This window comes from Oncorhynchus masou, chromosome 24 (assembly GCF_036934945.1).
Source record: "Oncorhynchus masou masou isolate Uvic2021 chromosome 24, UVic_Omas_1.1, whole genome shotgun sequence".
Lineage (NCBI taxonomy): Eukaryota > Metazoa > Chordata > Actinopteri > Salmoniformes > Salmonidae > Oncorhynchus > Oncorhynchus masou.
In genome coordinates, this window is record NC_088235.1 from 73063453 (window position 1) to 73087373 (window position 23921).

Sequence of the window (23921 nt, forward strand, 5' to 3'; positions counted from 1 at the left end):
AATATGTTGGCCAGCAAGTGTGAGTGTTTTCAGTGGATACATGAAATTTATTCCCGAGTGCACAAGGTAGCCACATCTGCAGAGAGTTTACGCGACTGAATAAGGTAAGTATGAAAGATGTAAATTCGAAATTGGAATCGAGTCAAAATGGAACACACCCCATCCACCGTTAATGTGTAAGCATGACTGGCTGAATAGGAAGGATGAGGACATATCAGAACCTTTATTGGCTTGTTGGTTGTCTTAACCTTCAGTGTCTTAACCAACTCAATTCTACAGTTAGCTTTGATTTTTGCAACCCAAATGGCACCCTATTCCGTATATAGTGCACTACCTTTGGGCCCTGGTGGAAAGTACTGCACTAAAAAAAAAGGGAATAGGGTGCCATTTGGGACTCAATCTGCAGATAGTCTCTATAAAGAACAATAGAGACCACTGCTGTTGGTGCTCAACATTAGAATTACTCATAGTACTTCTTTAAAGGCTCGCTGGGATTTTAACAGTATAAACACTTGATGTCATGGGAGAGATGGTGGAGGTGGGAGCAAGGGAACAGTGCTGCATGAAGAAGCAGCAGGTTGACGGGATGAAAGACGGCGTGGGAGTGGGCGGGAGGATGGTGATGAGGTGAAGAGGATGATGGGACTCGAAGTTACAGGAGGGTGTGTGCATGAGCATATCAATGATGTGTGTTTGTGTGTGTGTGAAGGGCTGTTTAAGGAAGATAGGTTTGGTCAGGGTCGAGGAAACATCTCCCCAGTGTCATGGCAACAGAAACGTGTGCTTGTGTCAGCTCATCGATCTGCACACTCATAGTGGCGATAGAGGGAGAAAGATGGAGGGCTGTGTTTGGCAGGGACCGAACCACAATGCCACACACACGCTAACAGTAGCGTTATTATACTCAATCTAGGTTTTATTCACTTATTATCAATAATATAGAGACCTCCAGACATACAGCATTCCAAACGTGTAACCATCTCAATGTTCATATCTGTAATTGTCTCACATACGGACTAATGAACCCCGTGGCAATGTTCTTCCTCAATGGCTGCAGTGTGTATAGGCACTTATTCAATCCCAGCTTTAACACATTGGAAAGCAGTTCTAGCTCGAATACATTGAAGATGTGTTTGTGCTGGGCTGGAACAAAAACCTAAACACACTGCATCTCTCCAGGACCTGGGTACTGAGCCCTTTCCAGTTTAGATTGTTGACATGAAATGAGCATTCTTTTAATGTTACGTCATTCTGGCGATCTGAGGAAACTTGGAACGGCTCACGTAAAGTCCTTACAGCGGGCCCTTCCAGAAAAGTGTCCCCAAATGTCCTCGGCCCATTGACAGAGACGGTGTGACTTGGTGTAGAAGCCCGTTTGTGTACTGCAGTCTTATCAGTGTTTGGGCTCTTCAGGCAGTGTAAGGGGATTGAAGGCTGCGACAGGCCATGGCATTGTTTCTCTAATCTGGGCCCAGCAGTGGTGTGAGTGAGTTGTTCATCCAGCCCACTCTCTGTTTTCTGTGTGTTTGTGTGAGAGAGATTGCTTGTGTGTGTGCCTCTGTATTCGCGCGCGCGCGCGCGCGCGCGTGTGTGTGTGTGTGTGTGTGTGTGTGTGTGTGTGTGTGTGTGTGTGTGTGTGTGTGTGTGTGTGTGTGTGTGTGTGTGTGTGTGTGTGTGTGTGTGAGTGAGTGAGTGCAAACACGTGTGTTGAATCTCAAAAAGGACGCCAATGTCCCATGAAATACATGGTGAACTAGCCAGGATTAGCTCTGCAGATGACAACGATGACATAATCAGATGGAAATGATTGTTGCATACTGATGCAGTGGTTAAATGACTAAGTGGTTTCAGAATGACGACCCATACCTGTCTCCTTCATCCACCTTTATTGAGGTTGGGCAGCAATAACCTGGCGTCATGAAACTGTCTCAAATAGTCTAATATCCTTGTCTGAGTTCGTTCATCACCACTGATTTGTACCAATGCACCCCTGAGCCATAAGACTGCTAAATAGCTAACCAAATATAGCTACCCGGACTATCTGCATTGACCTCCCTTTGCACTGTCTCTTTTGACTCCACATACACCGCTGCTTATTATCTATCCTGTTGCCTTGTCACTTTACCCCTACCTATATGTACATGTCTACCTCAATTACCTCGTACCCCTGCACATCGACTTGGTACTGGTACCCAGTTTTCTTTTTATTTGAAAGGAAAGAAAGTGATATGACGGCATGCATAGGAGCTAACTAAATGGGTGAATATCCTTAATAGAGTTATATTAAGGAGGCATTAAAAAGATTACTGACATCATTTTTTTGTTGCTTCAATTAGCCAACTGTTAGACACAGACACAAAAAAAGACGTTGCATCACCGTCTGAGCGACTCATAGCTTGAAAGACTATGAGGAAAAGATGCAGGTGGACAAAAACAGACATGACTGGGCACTTCCTGTTACTGCCTCTGACAGGAAGTGGTTGCGCCCCACGGAGCCTAGGACCCCGGCTGTGGCGGTGCAGCTTCCACCTGCTGCCGCCTAATTACATCTCATTAGACTTACTCCCTTAATCAAATCTGCCCTGCTGCTCAAACTCAATTCTGTCTGGCTGACTGAGGCCCCACACTTCCTCTATTGGCACTCACTGCATGCACACACGCTCACACACACACACACACACACACACACACACACACACACACACACACACACACACACACACACACACACACACACACACACACACACACACACACACACACACACACACACACACACACACACACACACACACACACACACACACACTGGAAGAGTGACCGTGTGTGGAAGTATGAGCAGTGTGTCAGACTTTGCGTGAGCTGGATTGTGCGTTTGAGAGATTCAGTGAGTGAGTGTGTGATAGGTTGTGAGAGAAAATGTGTGCGCGAGTGTGTGTTATACATGTGACAGGCTGTGAGAGAACGTGTGTGAGTGTGTGTCACGCTGTGTCTGTCCGATTGTGACATGTTGTTTATGTCACACTGTGCGTCAGAGTCTTCGATATTCCGCCTATGTCAGTGTGTGTGTACATTCATCAGCTTGTGCTCCATGCAATGCACGTCAGCTTCCGTGCAAGGCTATCTTGTCTGTCAAAGTCCCCATGTTAGTCTGTGGCCCGTTAAGAGTTCATCAGACAGTGTGTTTGTGTCTGCCCACGACGGGTGTGACATATCAAGGAATCTGATTAAACAGCATGATCATTACACAGGTGCTGGGGGACAATAAAAGTCAGCTCGAAAATGTGCAGTTTTGTCACACAAAACAATGACGTAGATGTCTCAAGTTTTGAGGGAGCGTGCAATTGGCACACTGACTGCATGAATGTCCACCAGAGCTGTTGCCAGAGAATTGAATGTTCATTTCTCTACCATAAGCTGCCTCCAACGTTGTTTTAGAGAATTTGGCAGTATGTCCAACCGGCCTCACAACCGCAGACCACATGTGACCATGCCAGCCCAGGACCTCCACATCCGGCTTCTTCACCTGTGGGATTGTTTTAGGGGGGTTGGGTGCTGAGAAGTATTTCTGTCTGTAATAAAGCCCTTTTGTGTTGAAAAACTAATTCTGATTGGCTGGGCCTGGCTCCCCATTGGGTGGGCCTGGCTGCCAAGTGGGTGTGCTATACCCTCCCAGACCCACCCATGGCTGCACCCTGGCCTAGTCATGTGAAATCCATAGATTAGAGCCTAATGAATTTATGTCAATTGACTGACTTCTTTATATGAACTGTAACCAGGGTTGGGGAGTAACGGATTACATGTAATCCAATACATGTAAGGGATTACAAAAAAAAACGGTAACTGTAATCCGTTACATTACAAGCAAATATATTGTAATTAGATTACAGATACTTTTGAAACACTAGATGAAAAACTTAGAGGATTCATTTTAAATTCAGATCTTTGAAACATCTCTGTTTTCTCAGTGACATTCAAATCAACATTGAAAAAAGGCGCAAGTTTAAGTTGGTGCCACATGAGCGAGTCTGACCACAAAGTCAGAGACCACTACGATGAGACACCAAATGTGTTTGATGGATCGCGAGAAAAGATCAGGAATAGGCTTTTGTCGGTTACAGTCCAAGCTGTGTCTTCCAATGGTACGACTGCTGTCGGCATCCAAAGACTATCCAATTTGAATAAATGCTTGGAGGTAAGGATGACAGCAGGGGTTTAGTCCACGGTGTTACGGATGTCACTTATTATTGATATCTACATGGCGCATTGATGTGAATCACACTGCTGCTCTCTCATTTAGCTACGTATTTGCACCTTATTGATTGTGGTTGTTGTGGACGGCTGTTCACAAATCTAAATGTATATTTGAACCCAATAATGGTTGAATTCAAGAAGTTTAAGCTGCCTATCAATCATTGTTTTTGAAACCAATGGACAGCCAGTAAAAAATGTTCTCTTGCAACAGCTACATAGTACAGAGCCCAGCCTATGGAATACAAGTAGGGCTTTTATTGCTCAATCTAATTCATGGTGATCATTTTTTTTATCCTTGGGACTAATAGAAACATGCTCAAACTCGCATACTTTTGATGAGGGGCAATCTGTAGTTGCTACATCCATTTTTGGACTTATAAATGATATATATTAATGTAAAGATATAATTTAATGGTATTATTACATGTTGTAGAAAGTGATGGGTTAGAAGGAGCCTACATAACCAACCCATAAATAAAAATGTAACATCCATGTATGGCCAGCTATGTAAACTTTAACAGTGATTTATCCTGCAAAAGACATTCAATTGGTAACATCCATTTTTGTGTTCTTCTAATGCCTCTTCAGGGGAAAGTCATCTAAAAGTAATTGAATGTAATCAGATGACTGAGTTTGGGTATTCCAAAAGTTGCGTTACTGATTACAATTTTGGACAGGTAACTAGTAACTGTAACATATTACATTTAGAAAGTAACCTACCCAACCTTGACTGTAACTCAATAAAATCCTTGAAGTTGCTTTTGTATTTTTGTACATTGTAGTGGCGGCAGCCTTTTCAAATATTTGGAGGTGTGGCTTGTTGGGGGCGTGGCTTTGTGGCAGTTAATTTGTTATCTTCTGTTCTGTGATTCCATTTTAAGCTTGTACACTGCCAGTGCTGCAGTCTTAATGATATTGACATAGATGTACGTGATACCAGCAAGCACTAAAGTTTCATTATTAATACAGGCACCATTTTGTTACAATTCTGTCATGTATTTCAGAATGTATTTTCAAATTCAGTAACTACATTTTCTGATGCATTTATCACTCATATATATATATATATATTTTAAATACAATCTGTGATATATATTTTTTAAATACATTATTTGGCCAATTTTAAATATTCTGTTTCATAATTACTAAATCGCATGGGCGTGTCTGTATTTTCGTCTTTCGAAGGGCTGTGTCCTCGCATGCCTGGCTGTGCATTTCATCTTGCCTTTAAGTACTTGTGTGTGTGTCAGCTTGCAGTATGTCAGTCAGACTGTGCTAGTCTGCACTTTGCTGTGCTGCTTTATTAGCCTGTGTGTTTGATCTATGTTTGCCCCTGTGACAGTCTGTCAGGCTATTGTGTGTGTGTGTGTGTGTGTGTGTGTGTGTGTGTGTGTGTGTGTGTGTGTGTGTGTGTGTGTGTGTGTGTGTGTGTGTGTGTGTGTGTGTGTGTGCGTTCAACCTGATATCACATGGATAGGTTGATCCCTAGGTATATCTCAGCTCCTTTCATCCCTCTGATTAAAAGTCAGTGCTGCTGTGAAATGCACCCGTGAGACCAGAGAGACGGACCACTAAATCACTTTTAAAGCCCCACTCTGTATTATAGACCTGCCAGTTAGACCATGGTCATAGACACTGCATGGCTGTTGAGACATTGTCCTAATGTTTGCAATTCTAGCTTGGCTTGTGTGTGTGTGTGCGTGTTTACACACCCTTCTTTATTTTTATTCTACATCCAGTCCCCCCTTGTTTCAGGACTGTAGTGTGAGTAATGCTTGGTGTGTGATGTCTGGTTCACCATGACATTGTGATAGAAATAATCTGAGTTGTTTGGACTTGAGTTTAGTGTTGGTTAAAGGAAATGACAAGAGAGTTACTCAAGAGTGAGAGATCATCGTTAAGGGATGTGATTTGGTCAATTGGCTGAATTTGCCAAGATAATTCAGGAAACGTCTAGAAGAAGATAGTAATGTACAGCCTCTCTCGGGTCTAAACCACCTTCAGGGTATATATGTGTGCACTTGCACTTTCAAAAATTGTGTAATGATGTAAACAACAGATTCCTTTGGGGGGGGGGGGGGGGGGAATTACCAGCATGCTGATGCTTTTTTCCCCTCTCCAGTTTTTTATTCTGTAGCTCCATCTTGTGGCAAGGATGTGTAGTTCAAGAGGAAGTGTAGCCAGGATACAGTAACGTAGAGATAAATATATATGTATATATATGTAGTTCCAGTCAAAAGTTTGGACACACCTACTCATTCAAGGGTTTTTCTTTATTTGTACTATTTTCTACATTTTCTACATAGTGAAGACATCAAAACTATGAAATAACACAATTGGAATCATGTAGTAACCAATAATGTGTTAAACATTCTACAGCGATACACCATCCAATCTGGTTTGCGCTTAGTGGGGCTATAATTTGTTTTTCAACAGGACAATGACCCAAAACAACTCCAGGCTGTGTAAGGGCTATTTGACCAAGAAGGAAAGTGACTGTGCTGCATCATGTGACCTGGCCCCACAATCACCCGACCTAAACCCAATTGAGATGGTTTGGGATGAGTTGGACCTCAAAGTGAATGAAAAGCAGCCAACAAGTGCTCAGCATATGTGGGAACTCCTTCAAGACTGTTGGAAAAGCATTCCTCATGAAAGTGGTTGAGAGAATGCCAAGAGTATGCCATCAAGGCAAATGGTGGCTACTTTGAAGAATCTCAAATATAAAATATATTTTGATTTTTTTTTAAACACTTTTTTGGTTACTACACGATTCCATATCTGTTATTTCATAGTTTTGATGTCTTAGCTATTATTCTACAGTGTATAAATTAGTAAAAAATTACGAAAACCCCCCAGAATGAGTACGTCTGTTCACAATTTTGACTGGTATTGTATGTTTTACATAGAGCATATAATATGACATGATATTGGATTCTGTCTATCTTGTTTGGTCAGAGAACGAAGAGGCTGTTTATCTGTCCATCAGCGTCTCCTCCCACCTGTGACCTGGGTTTTCCTCTCCTGCCCTCCGAACACTCTTCTGATGTGAGTAGCCTACTTACAGGGGTCACTCTTTCACTACTTCTTATTCTCCCCCACATATATTATTGTATCAAATTAGATGTCTTGAGCTGTCAGGTCAAACAGACATAGTTAATCGCAGTGAGAAAGTTGTCAGAAGACGACACAATTTCATAGCATATAACAGTATACTAATCATCTATGAGGAAATTGCTTTGAACATGAAAATGATTGAAGCCCTAATTGTAAATATAATAATTTGGATCAATGTAAGTGGTTAATCCATCCAGAACTGTGCAGTTCATTGTACTGCCCATGGTCTTCTCTCTTGCAGGTGTTAAAGCACACTTTGCTGAACGTGAGTTCCATTTTATTCACTAAAACAATATATTAATGTCCTATGTTATAGTGCTTCTGGGCCATGTTCTGTTGTCAGAAAATATTTTGAAAAGGAATGAAACCTACCTGAATATGTCCAATTTGAACACACATTCCCAGTTCCCCCTACATTGTGTCTTATTGAAAACAACCCGGGTTTTTGTTAGCCCAGTGGCCTTGTGATGATGACGTCACTTCCTGTGCCTCCAGAGTTTGATGGAGAGCTGGTCGGATGACAGCTGGAACTGTTGTCATAACCGGAGGAATTCTCGCCACGGTGATTCTCTTGGTTATCATAGCAGTGCTCTGTTACTGTAGACTCCAGGTAGGTGTGTGTCTGTGTATGAGAGATCTACTTAGACTCACTACAGTCTCTATTCACTAATTAATTGTCACAAATCACAACCTCTCTCTCCGCCCCTCTCCGTCAGTATTACTGCTGTAAGAAGAATGGGTCCGAAGGGGACACCGGCTCCATCACGCAGCCCCATTTTGCCTGCAATGCGTGCAGTGCACCCGGGGTGGATGGGGCGGCCGTCACCCCCCTCTTCCCGGAGCCCACTGCCCCCCACGCCTCAGGGCCTCCCCGCAACTACTGCCCCACCTGCTCGCCCTACGAATCACCCTTCTACATCCGCACCACCGATGGGATGCGCAACGGTGGCGAGCGCATCACCTACATGCCCACTCACTATGAGAACCCAGCGCTGGGTCTCGACCTGCCCTCCCTGCACGGCTCCCTGCTGAGCACCGGCCAGCATCGCAGCAACCCAGCACCGGACTTCTATACCAACACTCGCGCTATAAGTACAGAGGTGTGACCCACTTCGTATGGGTTCCTGGTGGCTCAGTTGGTTGGAGCGCGCTGCTTCCAACTCTGGTGTTGTGGATTTGATTCTGTACACAGAATATTTGTTCATTTTCGTTTTGGATAAAATAAACGGGTAAATTACCATATTTTTATGAGGATGGCCACTGGTAGCCACTGTCTCCCTCTGCTGACCGCTACAGAGAAGATGATGGAAAAGTAGCATTGAGAGACAACATGGAGCATTGACCACTTGATCTGGTCAAACACTTTCTGGTTCTCTCTCCCTACACTGTCAGCTAGCTCCCAGCTGGTTCTCTCTCTCTCCCTACACTGACAGCTATCTTCCAGCTGGATTCGGGTAGACTCCAACAGTACTGTTTTTATTTATTTAAATGGAGGTAGCTATGTTTGTTGTTGTTTAAACCCCCTTAGGCTCCTGTAATACAGAGGCAGAGATCATCCCATTGTGTTTAATTGACTAAGGGGACAAGACCAAGACCTATCCACTGTCTGGCAAGGTAGTGTGTGGGATTCCAATCTTCACTGTTTGAGGCCTATCTGTATTGTGGTTTCACCTGCACCTACTCTTTGTCATTTCCTTGTATCTGCCAATAGAGACAAATGAAAGCTAACTGCATTTGAGTGATGGTAATCAGAAGAAGATGAACAATCAAGTCTCCTAAGAGTAACGCAGAAAATACAAAGAGACAGTAACTACTTCAGAGCTTTCTCTATGCAAGCTCTTTCACAATCAAACCTGAAACGGTTGGAGAGAAAAGCCTAACAATGCAGCTGTCAATTGTGTATGTTTTTCTTTTTCAAAAATGTTTGTCATATGTAACTGAAACTATTGAAAGATTATTGTTTGTTGTCTTCTGTTATTGAAAGATGTATGTACTACGGCGACATTTGAGACCATGGAATTTGATTCCATAATATTATGACTCAAATATTGCAGTTTAAAAGATAGTTTTAATGTAAGGACAGTGGCATTTTGTCAGTGGGTGATGCAGAATTTCAGTTAGTGATGATTTGTCCGTTTGTCTCTGTACCCGTGTCATTGAGTTAGGCTACCACTCTTTGCTCAGAGCACTGAAGCTACAGTACGGTTCAAATTAACATATTGTATCTCTTTATTGACAGTGATGCAACAACTTGGAAATGTATATATTACCAAATGCATTTATAATTAGGCATTTATAGGCATTTATAATTATTTGTTTGTCTCCTTGATTGACTGGCTGATGACTTTTGGGATTCGGCCACAATGTATTTTTAATTGGGACGTGCAAGTCTGGTATAATTTAGATGTAGTTTGTGCCATTTTGTGTCCACACTTCAGATCCCCTGAGTGTTGATTCTATGAACTGTAAACGTCCATGTCTTTACACATTTTAGTGTTTCTTTCAACTTGTGAAATAAAATATCTATGGTAATTGGTAACAAAATACAATTATTAGCCTATTTATATTATTATATGGCACTCATTTTAAACTCATATTAGACAATATTGCTGGCCATGTGTATTATTATTTTGCCCCCGTTGGTGTCTTTTTATGTTTTGGAGTGAAAAAAATGTGTCAATTTGATTGGTTGAAACAGCAAAGCAAAAAAAGGACTTATGATAGTGGTGATATTAATTTTGCTATATTTTTTTTCTAAAACCGACCACATTTACTAGTTCTGCTTTGAGCAGAAATGCTCTATGCTCTATCATGCATGTGACAACAGCAATACTCATTAGACACAACAATCCCAATGTAAGCCGCCTTGGTATTAGGTCCCTATACCCGTGCAAGTATTGTACCTGTATTTTTGTCAAACAGTGAATGAAGGAATAAATATTGAAAACATACTAAAAGCAGAGGAGGTTGATGGGAGTAGCTTTGGGGGGATGGGCTCATTCTAATGTATGGAATGGAATGAATGGAACGGAGTCAAACGTGATTTCCATATGTTTGATTCCGTTCCATAAATCCCATTCTAGGCATTACAATGAGCTCATCCTCTTTTAGCTCCTCCCACCAGCCTCATCTGACTAGGCGGTAGATTGAAAGGAAAGCTGTTATAAAATGATTGGCCGTAAAAATTAAAAATAAACAGTTGTGTTAGGGTGTTGTTTCTGGTGTTTATTTTCTCCTTAAAAAGGGGTGAAAGTTGTGTCTGTTCAAAAGCTTCTTTAAATCTAGCCTTTTAAATCCAAAACAAAGACCATCAATTAGACAATCATTTGAATTGAGAATATCTACAGAATTACATGCCCCATAAGGACACATTTTCATTCTTAATTTCTGTTGGTTTAGGTTATTCATTAAATAATGGATTTTTAGAAAATGCTTAAACAACAGGATGCTATATTTGACAATTAAAGATTTATAACTGCTTGAAATGCCTTTGTCCGTATTTTGTACACACACACACACACACACATTGTAATTATGGTATTGGTACTGACCCTGGAACTGGCACCCTGTATTAAGTTACTTTCTCACTTTCTCATGTACTTCTAATTTCTGTTTGTGTGTTTTTGTTCAACTTTTTAAAATATTTTTCTTGTACTACTGTTACTGCATTGTTGGGAAAGAAAGCAAGAAAGACATTTCATTGTACTAGTTAGAGCACATGCCTATAAAACTTAACTTAGAACACATACACATGGCCTGTTAAAAGGCAAATAGCTCAAGCAAGCCCATATAGGCGACATCCAACGTACCAATAGTACAATGTATTGCAGTGGTCTGAAGCATATTCCTCCATTTTGTCTTTATATTTAGCCAAACAAAAATGTCAATGAATGAAGTATATCCAGTGCTGACCCGTCATTCAGGGCAGGTGGGGCAGAGCCACATTTTTTTTTTTTTTAGCAAAACATATTTTTTTGGGGGGGGTTGCCTGTTTTGCATGTGATTTTGGCATTAATACTTGTAAAATATCAGTTTGTAAAGAATGTAAAAAATAAAATAAATAATTGAGTTAATAAAGCCGCATACAGCCGTCTCTTTTTTTTCTTTCTTGAGTAAGGCAGCGCCAAAATGCAGGTGTTTCAGCCTAGCTCAGTGCTTTCTTTGGTGGACAGTGCATTTATATTTTCCAACGGGGCTATACATTTGGGTGAGGTTCTTTCTCGCCTTAGTAGCCTCGTTTCACCGGCAAAAATAAAGTTAAACCATCTAATGTTCAGCTATATAACAACACAATGTCAAATACAGGTAGCCTAGTCAAATAATTAACATCCAATCACATTAACCATTAATCTCTTGCAGGAAACCTTCACTCTTGCGCAGACATTTAGAAACGAAACATGACAACTTGAAAAATAAGCCACGGGAGCTTTTTGAGCGAGAATAAAGACGACTTTCAAGTAGTAAGACATGTATAAAAGCAACAGATACCATTAATAAGAAGGAGCTAGAAGTGTCTTATATGGTGAGCTACCGAGTGGCTAGGACAGGCAAGCCCCATATTATTGTGGAGGATTTAATTCGTCCCGCTGCCGTGGATATGGCTGGTACAATGCTGTGGGAAAAGGCCCCAAAAAACTGTACAGACAATGACTTCATCAAACACTGTTTCACAACGCATCAGTGACATGGCAGGAGATGTTTTGAAACAATGACTGCTTTGCATACAAGCCAGTGAATTCTATGTGTTAAAGCTGGAGTCAACAGACGTGGCGGGAATGGCACAGCTCATGGGGGTCAATTAAGGAAGACATCCTCTTCTGCAAACCACTGAAAACCAGGGCAACCTGAGGTAATATTTTGTAAGTACTGGACAGCTTTGTGACATCAAATGGACTTTGGTGGTCGAGATGTGTTGGTATCTGTACTGATGATGCAAAAGTCATGATCGGGAGACATAGTGGAGTGGTAACGCGCGTGCAAGCAGTTGCTCCCGACACCACTTGGGTACAATGCAGCATCCACGGAGAGGCTCTTGCTGCCAAGGGAATGCCTGAAAGCTTGAAAAACATTTTGGGCACTACAGTGAAAATGGTTAACTTTGTTAAAGCAAGGCCCCTGAATTCTTGTTTATTTTCTGCATATGGGCAGCGACCATGTAACGCTTTTGCAACATACAGAAGTCCGCTGGTTATCAAGGGGCAAAGTATTGACAAGTTTTTTTTTAAATTGAGAGACAAGCTTAAAAGTTTTCTTTACTGAGCATAATTTTCACTTCTCTGAGTTTCTCACACCACTGGCCTATCTGGGTGATGATTTTTCTCGCCCGAATGATCTGAATCTAGGATTACACAGATCAAGGATTACAGGGACTCTCTGCAACTATGAAGCTATGATTCAGAAGTTGGAGGTCTTTTCTCTCTGCATTAACAAGGACAACCCACAGGTCTTTCCATCATTGTATGATTTTTTTGTGTGCAAATGAGCTCAAGCTTACGGACGATGTCAAATGTGATATAGCGAAGCACCTGCGTGAGCTGGGTGCGCAGTTACGCAGGTACTTTCCCGAAACGAACAACACAAACAACTGGATTTGTTATCCCTTTCATGCCCTGCCTCCAGTCCACTTACCGATAGATATCTGAACAAGAGAGCCTCATCAAAATTGCAACAAGGGGTTCTGTGAAATTTGAATTTAATCAGAAGCCACTGACAGATTTCTGGATAGGGCTGCCCTCTGAGTTTCTTGCCTTGGCAAATCGCGCTGTTAAGACACTGATGCCCTTTGCAACCACGTACCTATGTGAGAGTGGATTCTTGGCCCTCACTAGCATGATAACTAAATACAGTCACAGACTGTGTGCGGAAAATTATTTAAGACAGACTCTCTCCAATACAACACAACATTGCAGAGTTATTTTTGATGAACAAATAAGGTTTTATATGTAAGATGGCTAAATAAAGAGCAAAATTATTGATTATTATTATATTATTTATTATTTGTGCCCTGGTCCTATAAGAGCTCTTTGTCACTTCCCACGAGCCGGGTTGTGACAAAAACTCACACTCATTCTTTATGTTTAAAACTTGTTATGGCTGCAATCCCGTTAACGGGATAATTGTCATCAACAACCACTGAATAGCATAACGCTACATTTCAAGAAATCACAAGTGCAATATAGGAAAACACAGTTTAGCCTTTTGTTAATCCAACTGTCGTGTCAGATTTTGAAATTATGCTTTACAGCGAAAGCAATCCAAGCGTTTGTGTAAGTTTATCGATCGCACGGCAAAAGAGTAAGTACACTTAGCATCAGGTAGCTTGGTCACGAAAATCAGAAAAGCAATCAAATTAATCATTAACCTTTGATGATCTTCGGATGTTTTCGCTCACGAGACTCCCAGTTACACAACAAATGTTCATTTTGTTCCATAAAGATAATTTTTATATCCAAAATACGTTTGTTTGGCGCGTTATGTTCAGAAATCCACAGGAAAGAGAGGTCACAACAACGCAGACAAATTCCAAATAGTTTCCATAATGTCCACAGAAACATGTCAAACGTTTTTTATAATCAATCCTCAGGTCGTTTTTAAAATATATAATCGATAATATATCAACCGCAAATGTCTTGTTCAGTAGGAGAGGGAAAAGCAATGGCTGTCCAAACTCAGTTGCGCAAGCAAATCTCATGCAACCACTTGACGCGATGTTATCGCTCTGGCTCATTTTTTAAAATAAAAGCCTGAAACTATCACTGAAGACTGTTGACACCTTGAGGAAGCGATAGGAAAAGGAATCTGGTTGATATCCCTTTAAATGGAGCAAAGGGAGACTATGGAACATGGAGTTTTCAAAATAGAAGCCACTTCCTGTTTTGATTTTCCTTAGGGGTTTCGCCTGCAATATCAGTTCTGTTATACTCACAGACAATATTTTGACAGTTTTGGAAACTTTAGAGGGTTTTATATCCAATACTAATAATAATATGCATATTAGCAACTGAGACTGGGGAGCTGGCGGTTTACAATGGGAAACCTTTTCATCCAAGCTACTCAATACTGCCCCTGCAGCCATAAGAATAATGAATGCATCGTATAGTGTGTGTGTGGCAGGATTGCAATGATGGTAAAAAAAACATTTGAGAATGTGCTGATCCTGCTGCTAGAGGGGGTATGCAGCTGGTGGTTGAATGTTTGAAGGGGTTTGGGAACCACTGATCTAGTGGAATAGGCCCGTAGGCCAGAAGGAGACGGAAGACCCTTACTTGTGTAGGCCAAAGCAATAACCTCCACTATCCAGTGGGAGAGACATTGTTTAGTGAGTGCGTTACCTGTGAGAGGTTTCGCCCAGGAAACAAACAACTCATCACATTTCCTGAATCCCTTAGTCCTGTCCATGTACATCCGCAGAGCGCGTACTGGACCCAACATATGCAACCGTTGATGTTCCGGAGAGGAAAACGGTGGGGGATAAAAAGCTACCAGCTCAAGGGGAAGACACATCAAAGAAGGGTTACTATTCTTAGGGGTAAAAGTGTGGTTAAGCCGCAATGATACCCTATTGTTACCGGGTGCAAACTGTGCGCATGACGAGTTTATGGAGAGTTTCTGAATGTCAATTACACGCTTGTGATAGCGCGGTCTTAAATGAAAGCATCTTCAGCTCCACCTGATCCAGTGGCTCGAAAGGCTATTGGCATAGAGCATCCAAAATCATTGATAAATCCCATGACGTGGCAAGCTGAGTGCACCCAAGCTGTGTGCACCGGACACAAGCGATGTGCACCCTTCATAAAACGGGCAACAAGGGGGAATTGCCTGTCATGAGAATTTTCAATCCCAATGATAATAACTATCAATCAATAGCTTTGACCGATCCCCGAGGTTTGTAAGACCATGGGTGTAATAATAATTAGGCAAAGATTAGTACCGTTTATTCAGAGAATGTTCTAAAGCCCATTATACAAAGACATCCATTTTAAAGCTGCGCACATACTTCCACACAAACAGTAGGTGAGTTTTATCCTTCTCCATAGTTCTCACCACTGTGTATCACTACCCAGCCGACAGTTCCATTCCCCCAAGATTAGGGAAACCTTGAGAAGTACTCCCTATGCTATCATAAATTCCTCAGAGGCAGGTCGGTCCAAACACAGTTTAACTGTTCTCGGTTTTTTTCTTCGGCACACGCATACAAGTTCAAATCCTAAGCCACGCCTTGCTCAGACAGTCTGAGTTTTCCACTACACAGATACATTGTTGAATCTATTTCTGACTAAAACTACACATAGCATCAGATTATAATTGTATGATTCTAATCAATTTCATACAATTATAAGGTTTCAGAGTGGAATTATTTCATCATTATCTTTCAAAATGGTTATTATTTTATTATTGCCCCACTGTCGTGCTCCCAAAACCCACATGACAAGCCTAAATAGCTGCTAGACATACCTTAACAGGAGAAAAATCTCCTGTAGATACGACAGTATTCCTGGGACAGAGCACTGTAATGGCACGGTCCGTGACTCAGCACCATTCCTCAAACACTTTCCATGTACAATTATAAAGTGACCTGGTGGATGAGGCTCTAGCACTGAATAGTCAAAATGACATTTTGGGGAAGCCCGGCAGTGTTCAAGTTGAACCATTCACGGTCCAGGCCCAGAGTGCCAACCTTTCCAGGTGAGGATGGAAAATCTCCCTTTGCGCCTGGTATAGTAGGTCCCGACGCAGGGGAGAGGGCCACGGATGACTGCATAGTAGTTGAGAGATCTCTGCGAGCCACTTTTTCTCATGAGAATATGATGAAATTAGTATGAGCGATGGCCCCTTCTCCCACACCCTGGCTAGGGTGGAGGAAATCATACAGGAGGATGCGTGTCTACTCGTGCACCAACTCCCATCTATGCATTCCGATCCCTCAGGGAAAAGAACAGTGGACACTGAATATTCTCCATTGATCCATAAAGATCCACTGCTGGAATGCTGAAGTGCATCCAAACCTGATTGGCTACCTCCGGGTGAAGCTTCCACTCTCCGTATAGTGGATTCCCCCTGGAAAGTAAATCTGCCCCCAGATTCAGTACTCCCGGTACAAGAGTAGCTCTCAGTGACTGGAGATGCACACTGCTCCACACAATTAGTCTGTGTGACAGTGTGTGTAAGTGAGGGGATCGCAGTCCCCCTTGTCTGTTTATGTAAGCCACAACAGTGGTATTGTCTGTTCTGACTAGAACATGACGACTCTCCAGAAATGGGAAGAACGACTTTAATGCCAGGGACACTGCAAGGAGTTCCAGGCAGTTCATGTGAGTAGAACGGAGATGGGGTCCCCACGCCCCATTGATTGTTCTGCCCTTGTGGGTCGCACCCCTTGAATCGGGGAGGGGTGACAGCGAATTGTAGTCTGTACCCCCTGTACCCTCCTCTTTTGGAGTGTCAGATGCTTCTGTCGCCATAGATTGGATGCTATGTTTTTAGTTGTCAGAAAAAAACTAGTGTGGTAGGCTAGTTCGATAACCCACTAATAACTAGCTATCTCCAACGATGGCTCTCGGTGTGATAGCCGAATACCGAAGGACAGGTTAGAAAAGATAGCTCGGTGTAGCTAGTAAAAACCTTTCTTGCCAAAGTAAAAAAAAAGAAGATAGCTTGTGTGGTGCCTAGCTTTTCCAGTGTCTAGTCACTGTTTGGATACGGCTAACTTGGTTGTGAATGATTTAGCCGTGTCACAGCTGTACCCGTTTCTCCCTTGAATAATCCTCCTTTAGCTATGGTGAAGGAAAAGGAAAACAGACAGTCCCGAGAATAGCGCCCGGCGAGCGAGTTGTAAGCTCACGTCTGTGGACAGTTTAGCTATTTCTGGAAAATGCAGTAGTGTCAAGGTAAGCTTTCTGATGAAAAGTGAGAAGAGGATTTTGAAAGACTCAGAGACGCTGCTTTCGGCCTTTTATAAGGTAGGAGGGACACCCTTCCCAGACATGGCTGGCATAGTGTAATAAAGGCTTCTCACTAATACGCTGGGGACGTATCCCATAAGTGAAACACCGAAACGAATACCTGAAAGAGAAAATTCATGCCCCTTGGGTGCTGCCATAGAGTTACATTAGAAGTGCCCATCCAAGAAGGCACAAGTTCATTGGCCACAGATAAAATGACCTCAAATCACATTTTATCTTCAGTAGCTTTGATTGGACTGATCATGTCAGCATCATACTTTCAAAATCTTAGCCAGCAGTCATCATCATGTATCAAGTCGACAATCTACTGGCAAATACTTTTTAATCCTTGTCATATACAGAGAAATAATGTAGATAAATTATAGATAAAACGTATTGGTTCTCATCGGCCATTGGATATAAACATGACACAACAAGTTGGAAATCGCAAATTCAATAATGAGTGGTTTGGAAGCAATCAGTGGCAAACTGCAAACATTGCAAAGCAATCACTAGCCTGCAATTCAGTGGAGTGGGTGTGTGGTCTCAATTCTGGGTTTAAGAGTCTCTTTTTCAAGCTTAAAATGATAAACATTCAACATTGGCCATGCTGTCAACATTGGCCATGCTGTCAATATAGACTGATTTCTGCCGCGTTCAAAACAACCGTTAACTCGGAACTGGGAAATCTGACTTCAATGACTTCAAGACATCTGGGAACTCTGGGCAAAAAATTAGCTCCGACTGGGACAATACATTCTGAATGGTCATCTAACTCAAAATTGTAAGTTGGGAACTTGGGCCTCTTTCTAGAGCTACGACCTGAAGATCCCTGACGTCAACATGATTCAACCTTGTTTTTTTCCAGAGTTCCCATTTGTCTTGAAAGCACCATAAATCCAAAAAATGGCCCATGAAGGACTGCTGCGCCACCTTCCTAATCAAGTGAGCACAGCACAACAAGGTGAGTCCAAAAATGTATTGTACGCTACTTTATCTATTTTCCCCTCTTAATTTCACCTACTTTCTGACTTAGTGGTGCACATGTAGCCTATAACCTGTTTTAGAGAAATGTAATCATCGAATATTGTAAAAGCTTTCATTAGCTGCAAATATGGCCCCTTTATTTATCAAAAGGTTCTGACTAAGTTCTGACACTAAGAATGGCCCATGTTCTGAATTATGTCGCTGTACATTTCAAAAGTGCTAAACAAATAGTTATAATGACTTACATTTGTCCTAGCTCGCACATCGTCTTAATCAAAATAATGTATTGCCTCTTATCCGCTTGTCGTCCCATTATGCCATAGTTTGTACAGCTCAATTGTCAGTAGAAACCACATTTGTTTAAGCAAGTCAGCCATATCAGCTATGCTTTTTTTAAAGGCAGTAAATGAGGCTGAATTTACTGTTTTGCTGCCAAACAAGGCTCCGCTGATAGCCAGGTGTAACAGTGTTAAGGTGTTGGGACTGCTGTTGGGAATAGCTTTATGTAGGCCCTAACAGTTTGTGGGCATAGTTTGTCGCCGTTATAGTGCAATTAATATATGTGGCTTTGCTGACATGCATCCCCAACATTTTTGTTGTTTGCCCCACCAAGATTTACATGCTCAAATCGCCACTGAGTACATCACACCACCACCTTTTACCATCCGAATGAAACGGGTGCAATAAAACCAAGACTACGGGCTCGCTCTCGTGCCTTGCGCCTGGAGCAGTGACTGCGCCGTGAACGTGCATGGAACCGGTGGGCTCGCGGAGGAGCTGTACCTCACACATGTGAAGCTAGCCACAATAGTGGAATTTGAGGTTTGCCCTCAAGATAAAAGTCACCAATTGAAAGTGATTTAAAACGGACACAAATAGAGTAAGTGGAAATGCCATATTTTGACTAGATAATGCTAAACAAGGTCGAAATACTGTTATATAAATTCAACAAAAAACACTAATGTGGAAAACAGTAAGCCGGTTTTTAATTTTCAAAAAGTCACAGAAAATGAGGTCTTATCTGCACTATCTGCTATAGATACTAAGAAATAATTAGGCACTGACAATCTAGATCCATATCTACTCAAGTGTGTGGCACCTATTATTGCTAATGCAGTGATGCATATCTTTAATCAAACATTTGTTGTAGGCAAGATTCCTAAATCTTGGAAAACAGCTTTTGTTTCACCACTCCTCAAGGGAGGTGATGGCAGTGAATTGGATAATTATCAGCCCATCTCTAAGCTCCCCTGTTTGGCTAAAAGTCATTGGTGAATAGGCAACTACAATCTTTTTAAACTGTTCTAGTAATCAATCTGGCTTCAGACCTAAACATAGTACTATTACAGCCACTGTACGTGTTGTAAATGATATTACTAATGCCCTAGATAATAGAAAGTACTGCGCCACCTTGTTCATAGATTTATCTAAAGCTTTTGACACTGTAGACCATGCGATACTTTTGGATAAGCTGTCGTCAATAGGACTGGGATTGGATGCCTGTCTTTCATGACTATCTAAAGGATAGAAGTCAGGCTGTTAGAGTCGACGGCATCCAGTCGGAGCCATTGGAGTTGGTTAAAGGGGTCCCACAAGGCTTGGTCCATTACTGTTCACTCTCTACATAAACAATATCGGTGATGAAATAAGAAAGTGTCAAATTAATTTAGAGTACATGAGTGTCATCAGCATATATCGCTTCAACGGCTGACCAAGCATTATCACTATTGGAGACAGATTTTAAGATATTACAAGGGTCTTTTATACAGCTGAAACTTGTTTTAAATGCAAAGAAAACACATTTTATGATTTTTAATAGGTTCAAAAAGTTGGTTAAAAATGCACTTACACTTACGAGCTTAGATGGTTCTCGAATGAATCAGGTCTCTGCATATAAATACTTAGGGATATGTTTGGACAAAAAATAGTCTTTTAAAATGCATATTCACAAACTTTGTAAACAGCTAAAAATCAAGCTCGGCTTCCTCTATAGAAACAGGACATGTTTGTCCCCTACAAATAGAAGACAAATTGTGCAAGCTACTTTTATGTCTGTTATAGATTATGGGGATATTACCTACATGCATGCTACAGCATCAACACTTAAATCGCTGGATGCTACGTATCATTGCACACTTAGGTTTATTATGGGTGCTAGCTACAGAACTCACCACTGTGGTTTATATCAAAATGTGGGTTGGACTTCGTTGTCTGTGAGACGAGAACAACACGCTCTAGTTTGTCTATAAAGCACTTCTGAATAAACTACCGCGTTATTTATCATCACTCATCAATATTAGAATTAGAATTCCTAAAACCGGGTCTCAAGCATGGATTACACTTGAGGGCCATGTGATTTCCACAGAGTTGGGTATGGCTGCCTTTTCCTGTTACACTCCTTGCCTATGGAATAGCCTGCAGACTAAACTTAAACTTGAGACTCTTGTCCCCCTTGCCCATTTAATATGTTTATTGGAGGATTTTTTATTTTTGTACTGCTTGTAACTATTTCAGGTAATGCAAGTTCTTGTGCTGTTAGGGGAATAACCTGTGTGTAAATGTAATAATCTGCTGTTGTATTTTTGTGTGTTATCTGTGATAGTTTTGTTTAGTTTCTTAATCATTGCACCAAAACTGTATGTGTAAACATGTACACGCAGGTCCCAGCTGTGAAAGAGACCTCGGTCTCAGTCTGTGTTCCTTTTTGAAATAAAGGCCTATAATAATACACACAATGGACTGACTGGAAAGGTGATCCCTGCAATAAAAGCTCAGACGCTAATATGTGTGCAAACTCACAGTTGTGCAATGCGAGTGTCACTGAGTAGGCCGATACACCATTTCATGGGTGCAACAACCATAGGTTAGGCTGTTCAGTGCATATACTGTAAGTTTGCCCACAATACATTTCTAAAGTCTAAAACATCCACTGTCCGATTTCAACAGATTTTTTCTTGTATTGTGTCAAATGAACTAATGATTGTATTTAGTTGAATTTATGTAACATTCCGACGTTGTTTAGCATTACGCAGTCCACGTATGGCATGATTCCACTATTCGTATCTGTTTGAATCACTTTAAAATGTGGACTTTTATTTTTAAGGCAAATCGCTAATTCTTATCGTAGCTAGCGTCACACAGGTGTGTGTGCCTCACAGTGCATGTCTTGCTGCTGCAACTTGACAGCTACTCCTCCGGAGGCGGTCACTCTAAACAAGTAAGTTATCTACCTTCTGAAGACATTTAGCTTCGACAATTGCGTGTGATGAAAATGGCAATATGATATTCTTACTGACATTTTAGTTGTGACTTTGTTTTTACTTTATTTCTTGCGCGAGTATTCACCACTTAAATTTGGTGGATGAGCTGTTTTGAGTCATTCGCAGGCAAGCTAGCGTTAGCCAAACCATTAGCATGGCTAGCTAGTTCTTTATACCTCCTCATTGGCTAGCACAGATAGCCAGCAGGCACGTCCTGTTGCCCGTTATGTTGTGACTGCCCTGATTTTACATTCACGTTGCATAATATCTTAAGTGTTAAACTGTCATTTTCGCTAATACATCAAAATGTAACTTCGCTAGCTTGCAAGCTCACAATTGTAGCATGCTTTTATATGAAGTACTTGCTAGCTTAATAGCTAGTTTATTAGTTTTGAGAGGCTAGCTAGCTAGTTATCTAACTTAGTATAGACGCTAACGTTAGCTTTAGCTCCTATTGATGAAGGCGTCTTATTCCCGGGGGCGTTTGTTTAGGTCCCCCACGCTTGCTCAAAACGTTGACATGCATCGCTTAAGGTACGGGTTTGGAAACACAAGGAACGTATATAGCTATCTTTTAAAATCTACGAGATCACAAAAGGTTATTTATATTACTACACCTTTTATAGGGTTAGAGTTCCCACACGGCCATATCTTCATGTTACTACTACAGCCCTTGTTTACAGGAGACCGAGCTGACCACCTGTGTTATCTATGTGTCGAATACTCATACTAACCGTACTATTTGTGACCTAAATTGAGTATATAGTATGGATATAGTTAGTATGCCAAAAGTTCCCGGATGTCGTACTACATTCGCCAAAATACAAAGTATACAAGCGGTGGACACTATTTCTGTGCTTTTAGGGCCCATAATGCAATTCTTCAGAAAATAGGCGTGGCTTCACATCGTTTTCAGATTTGAAGAAATTCAGGAAAATATGCAGCCCAAGTCCAACGACAGTGAATAGTAATTCATTGCTTCATCTAATTATGAGAAATGTTAAGAAAATGTTTTGCAATGTAATGACTTTTCAAATAAGTTACCTTACGCATTATGTTGGCGGACAATTTCTTAGCTACGCTCTCCTTACCACCCGTGTAGTAACTTAAACTCACCCCATTCCTGACTTCAAAATCGTGAGTGTGAACTAGGTTTCTATTCAAGCGTTGATTGACATGGTAATGGTTCTATAGTATTGGAGAAAAGTTGAAAAAACGGAACCTCCGTTACATCTAGACGTGTCATGTCGTAACGTACAGCACGCATAAAGCAACTATTTCTGTCTTACAATCTCTTTCCATCAGGTGTAGCACTTCTCTCATCCTTTAATAACAAGAAATGGACAGTAAGGGGGGGATACCTAGTCATTTTTGCGTCATCATTGCATGCGATCATCATTCTCAAAGCCTCTGTTTACTTCTATGATCACTTTAGCACCGCCTTAAAAACCCGATTCAAAATCAACACAAACCTTCAAATAGGTATGTAATGACACATGATATAAACTCTTTATAGTGTTGGACAGATCGAGAGAAAAAAAGCAAATTTCCCACACGACATCTCCTTACTATCACGCATTAGTTTCGTTTCCTCACCCGCCATTTTTAAAAAGACCCGACGGGGTTCATTGCCTGCTTGAATTATGCAGTAACGGGCAGTGTTTAGGTCATGTAATTGATTCTGTTGGAAAGGGGAGAAATTGTGCTTTACAGTGGTATTGACGTTACAGTTGATCTGGAAGTATTACGTTTTTTTGTGTCGCTAAAATAAGGGCAATTGTACGGACCAAGGCGATGTACGTGTTTACGTGAGTTTACGTTATATCATTACTGCATTATGTACCGGTATGTTAGCCAGCTACCTAACGTTACTTGGCCACTGATACATCAAACTGGCCAGTATATTAGCTATATGCTCTCTAACTACCCAACTTTTATTGACTTGATTATTCCCGTCATTCTTAGTTGAACTAAGTGGTATAGTCTTGCATTCTCAATGGACATTCAGGTGTGTTCACACGGGCTATCTACTGCGATTTCAGAGCACCCTCGTCTGAGAGTAGGTGTGCCAGAGCACAGAATAACTGATGTATTTATGAACACTCAACACCAGTTGAATATGGCTGGTGACTGTAAAACGGCGGCAAAAAAAGTCATTAAATTGTTGCCAGCAGCACAGTTACGGTCACCGACACTCTGGATAACATGAAAACAGCCTAACCAGCTCTGCTATGGTGAGTAAAATGGTCAGAGTGAGGTGTTCTCTCATTTGTGTCTGGAAGTAACGTAAACCCACGTAAACTCGTACATCGCCTTGGTCCGTACAATTGCCCTTATTTTAATACTTCCAGATGAACTGTTA

At 41.4% G+C, this 23921-nt stretch overlaps 2 protein-coding genes across 6 annotated transcripts in view; both read left to right on the top strand.

Moving 5' to 3' along the window:
* The first annotated feature begins 7872 nt into the window (after nucleotides 1-7872).
* Nucleotides 7873-8557, top strand: fam163ab (family with sequence similarity 163 member Ab). Its single transcript, XM_064933171.1, has 2 exons — nucleotides 7873-7981; nucleotides 8088-8557. The coding sequence occupies exons 1-2, from the start codon at nucleotides 7889-7891 to the stop codon at nucleotides 8475-8477; spliced, it is 483 nt and encodes a 160-aa protein (XP_064789243.1). The 5' UTR covers nucleotides 7873-7888; the 3' UTR covers nucleotides 8478-8557.
* A 12887-nt stretch (nucleotides 8558-21444) lies between these two features.
* Nucleotides 21445-23921, top strand: part of rabgap1l (RAB GTPase activating protein 1-like) — a 173854-nt gene continuing 171377 nt past the window's right edge. For 4 of the 5 annotated variants that reach the window (XM_064934787.1, XM_064934793.1, XM_064934791.1 and 1 more), the window contains exon 1: nucleotides 21445-21516. The gene's annotated coding sequence lies outside the window, so the exon portion shown is untranslated. The remainder of the gene's footprint in view (nucleotides 21517-23921) is intronic. The other variant, XM_064934788.1, reaches the window with a different exon arrangement.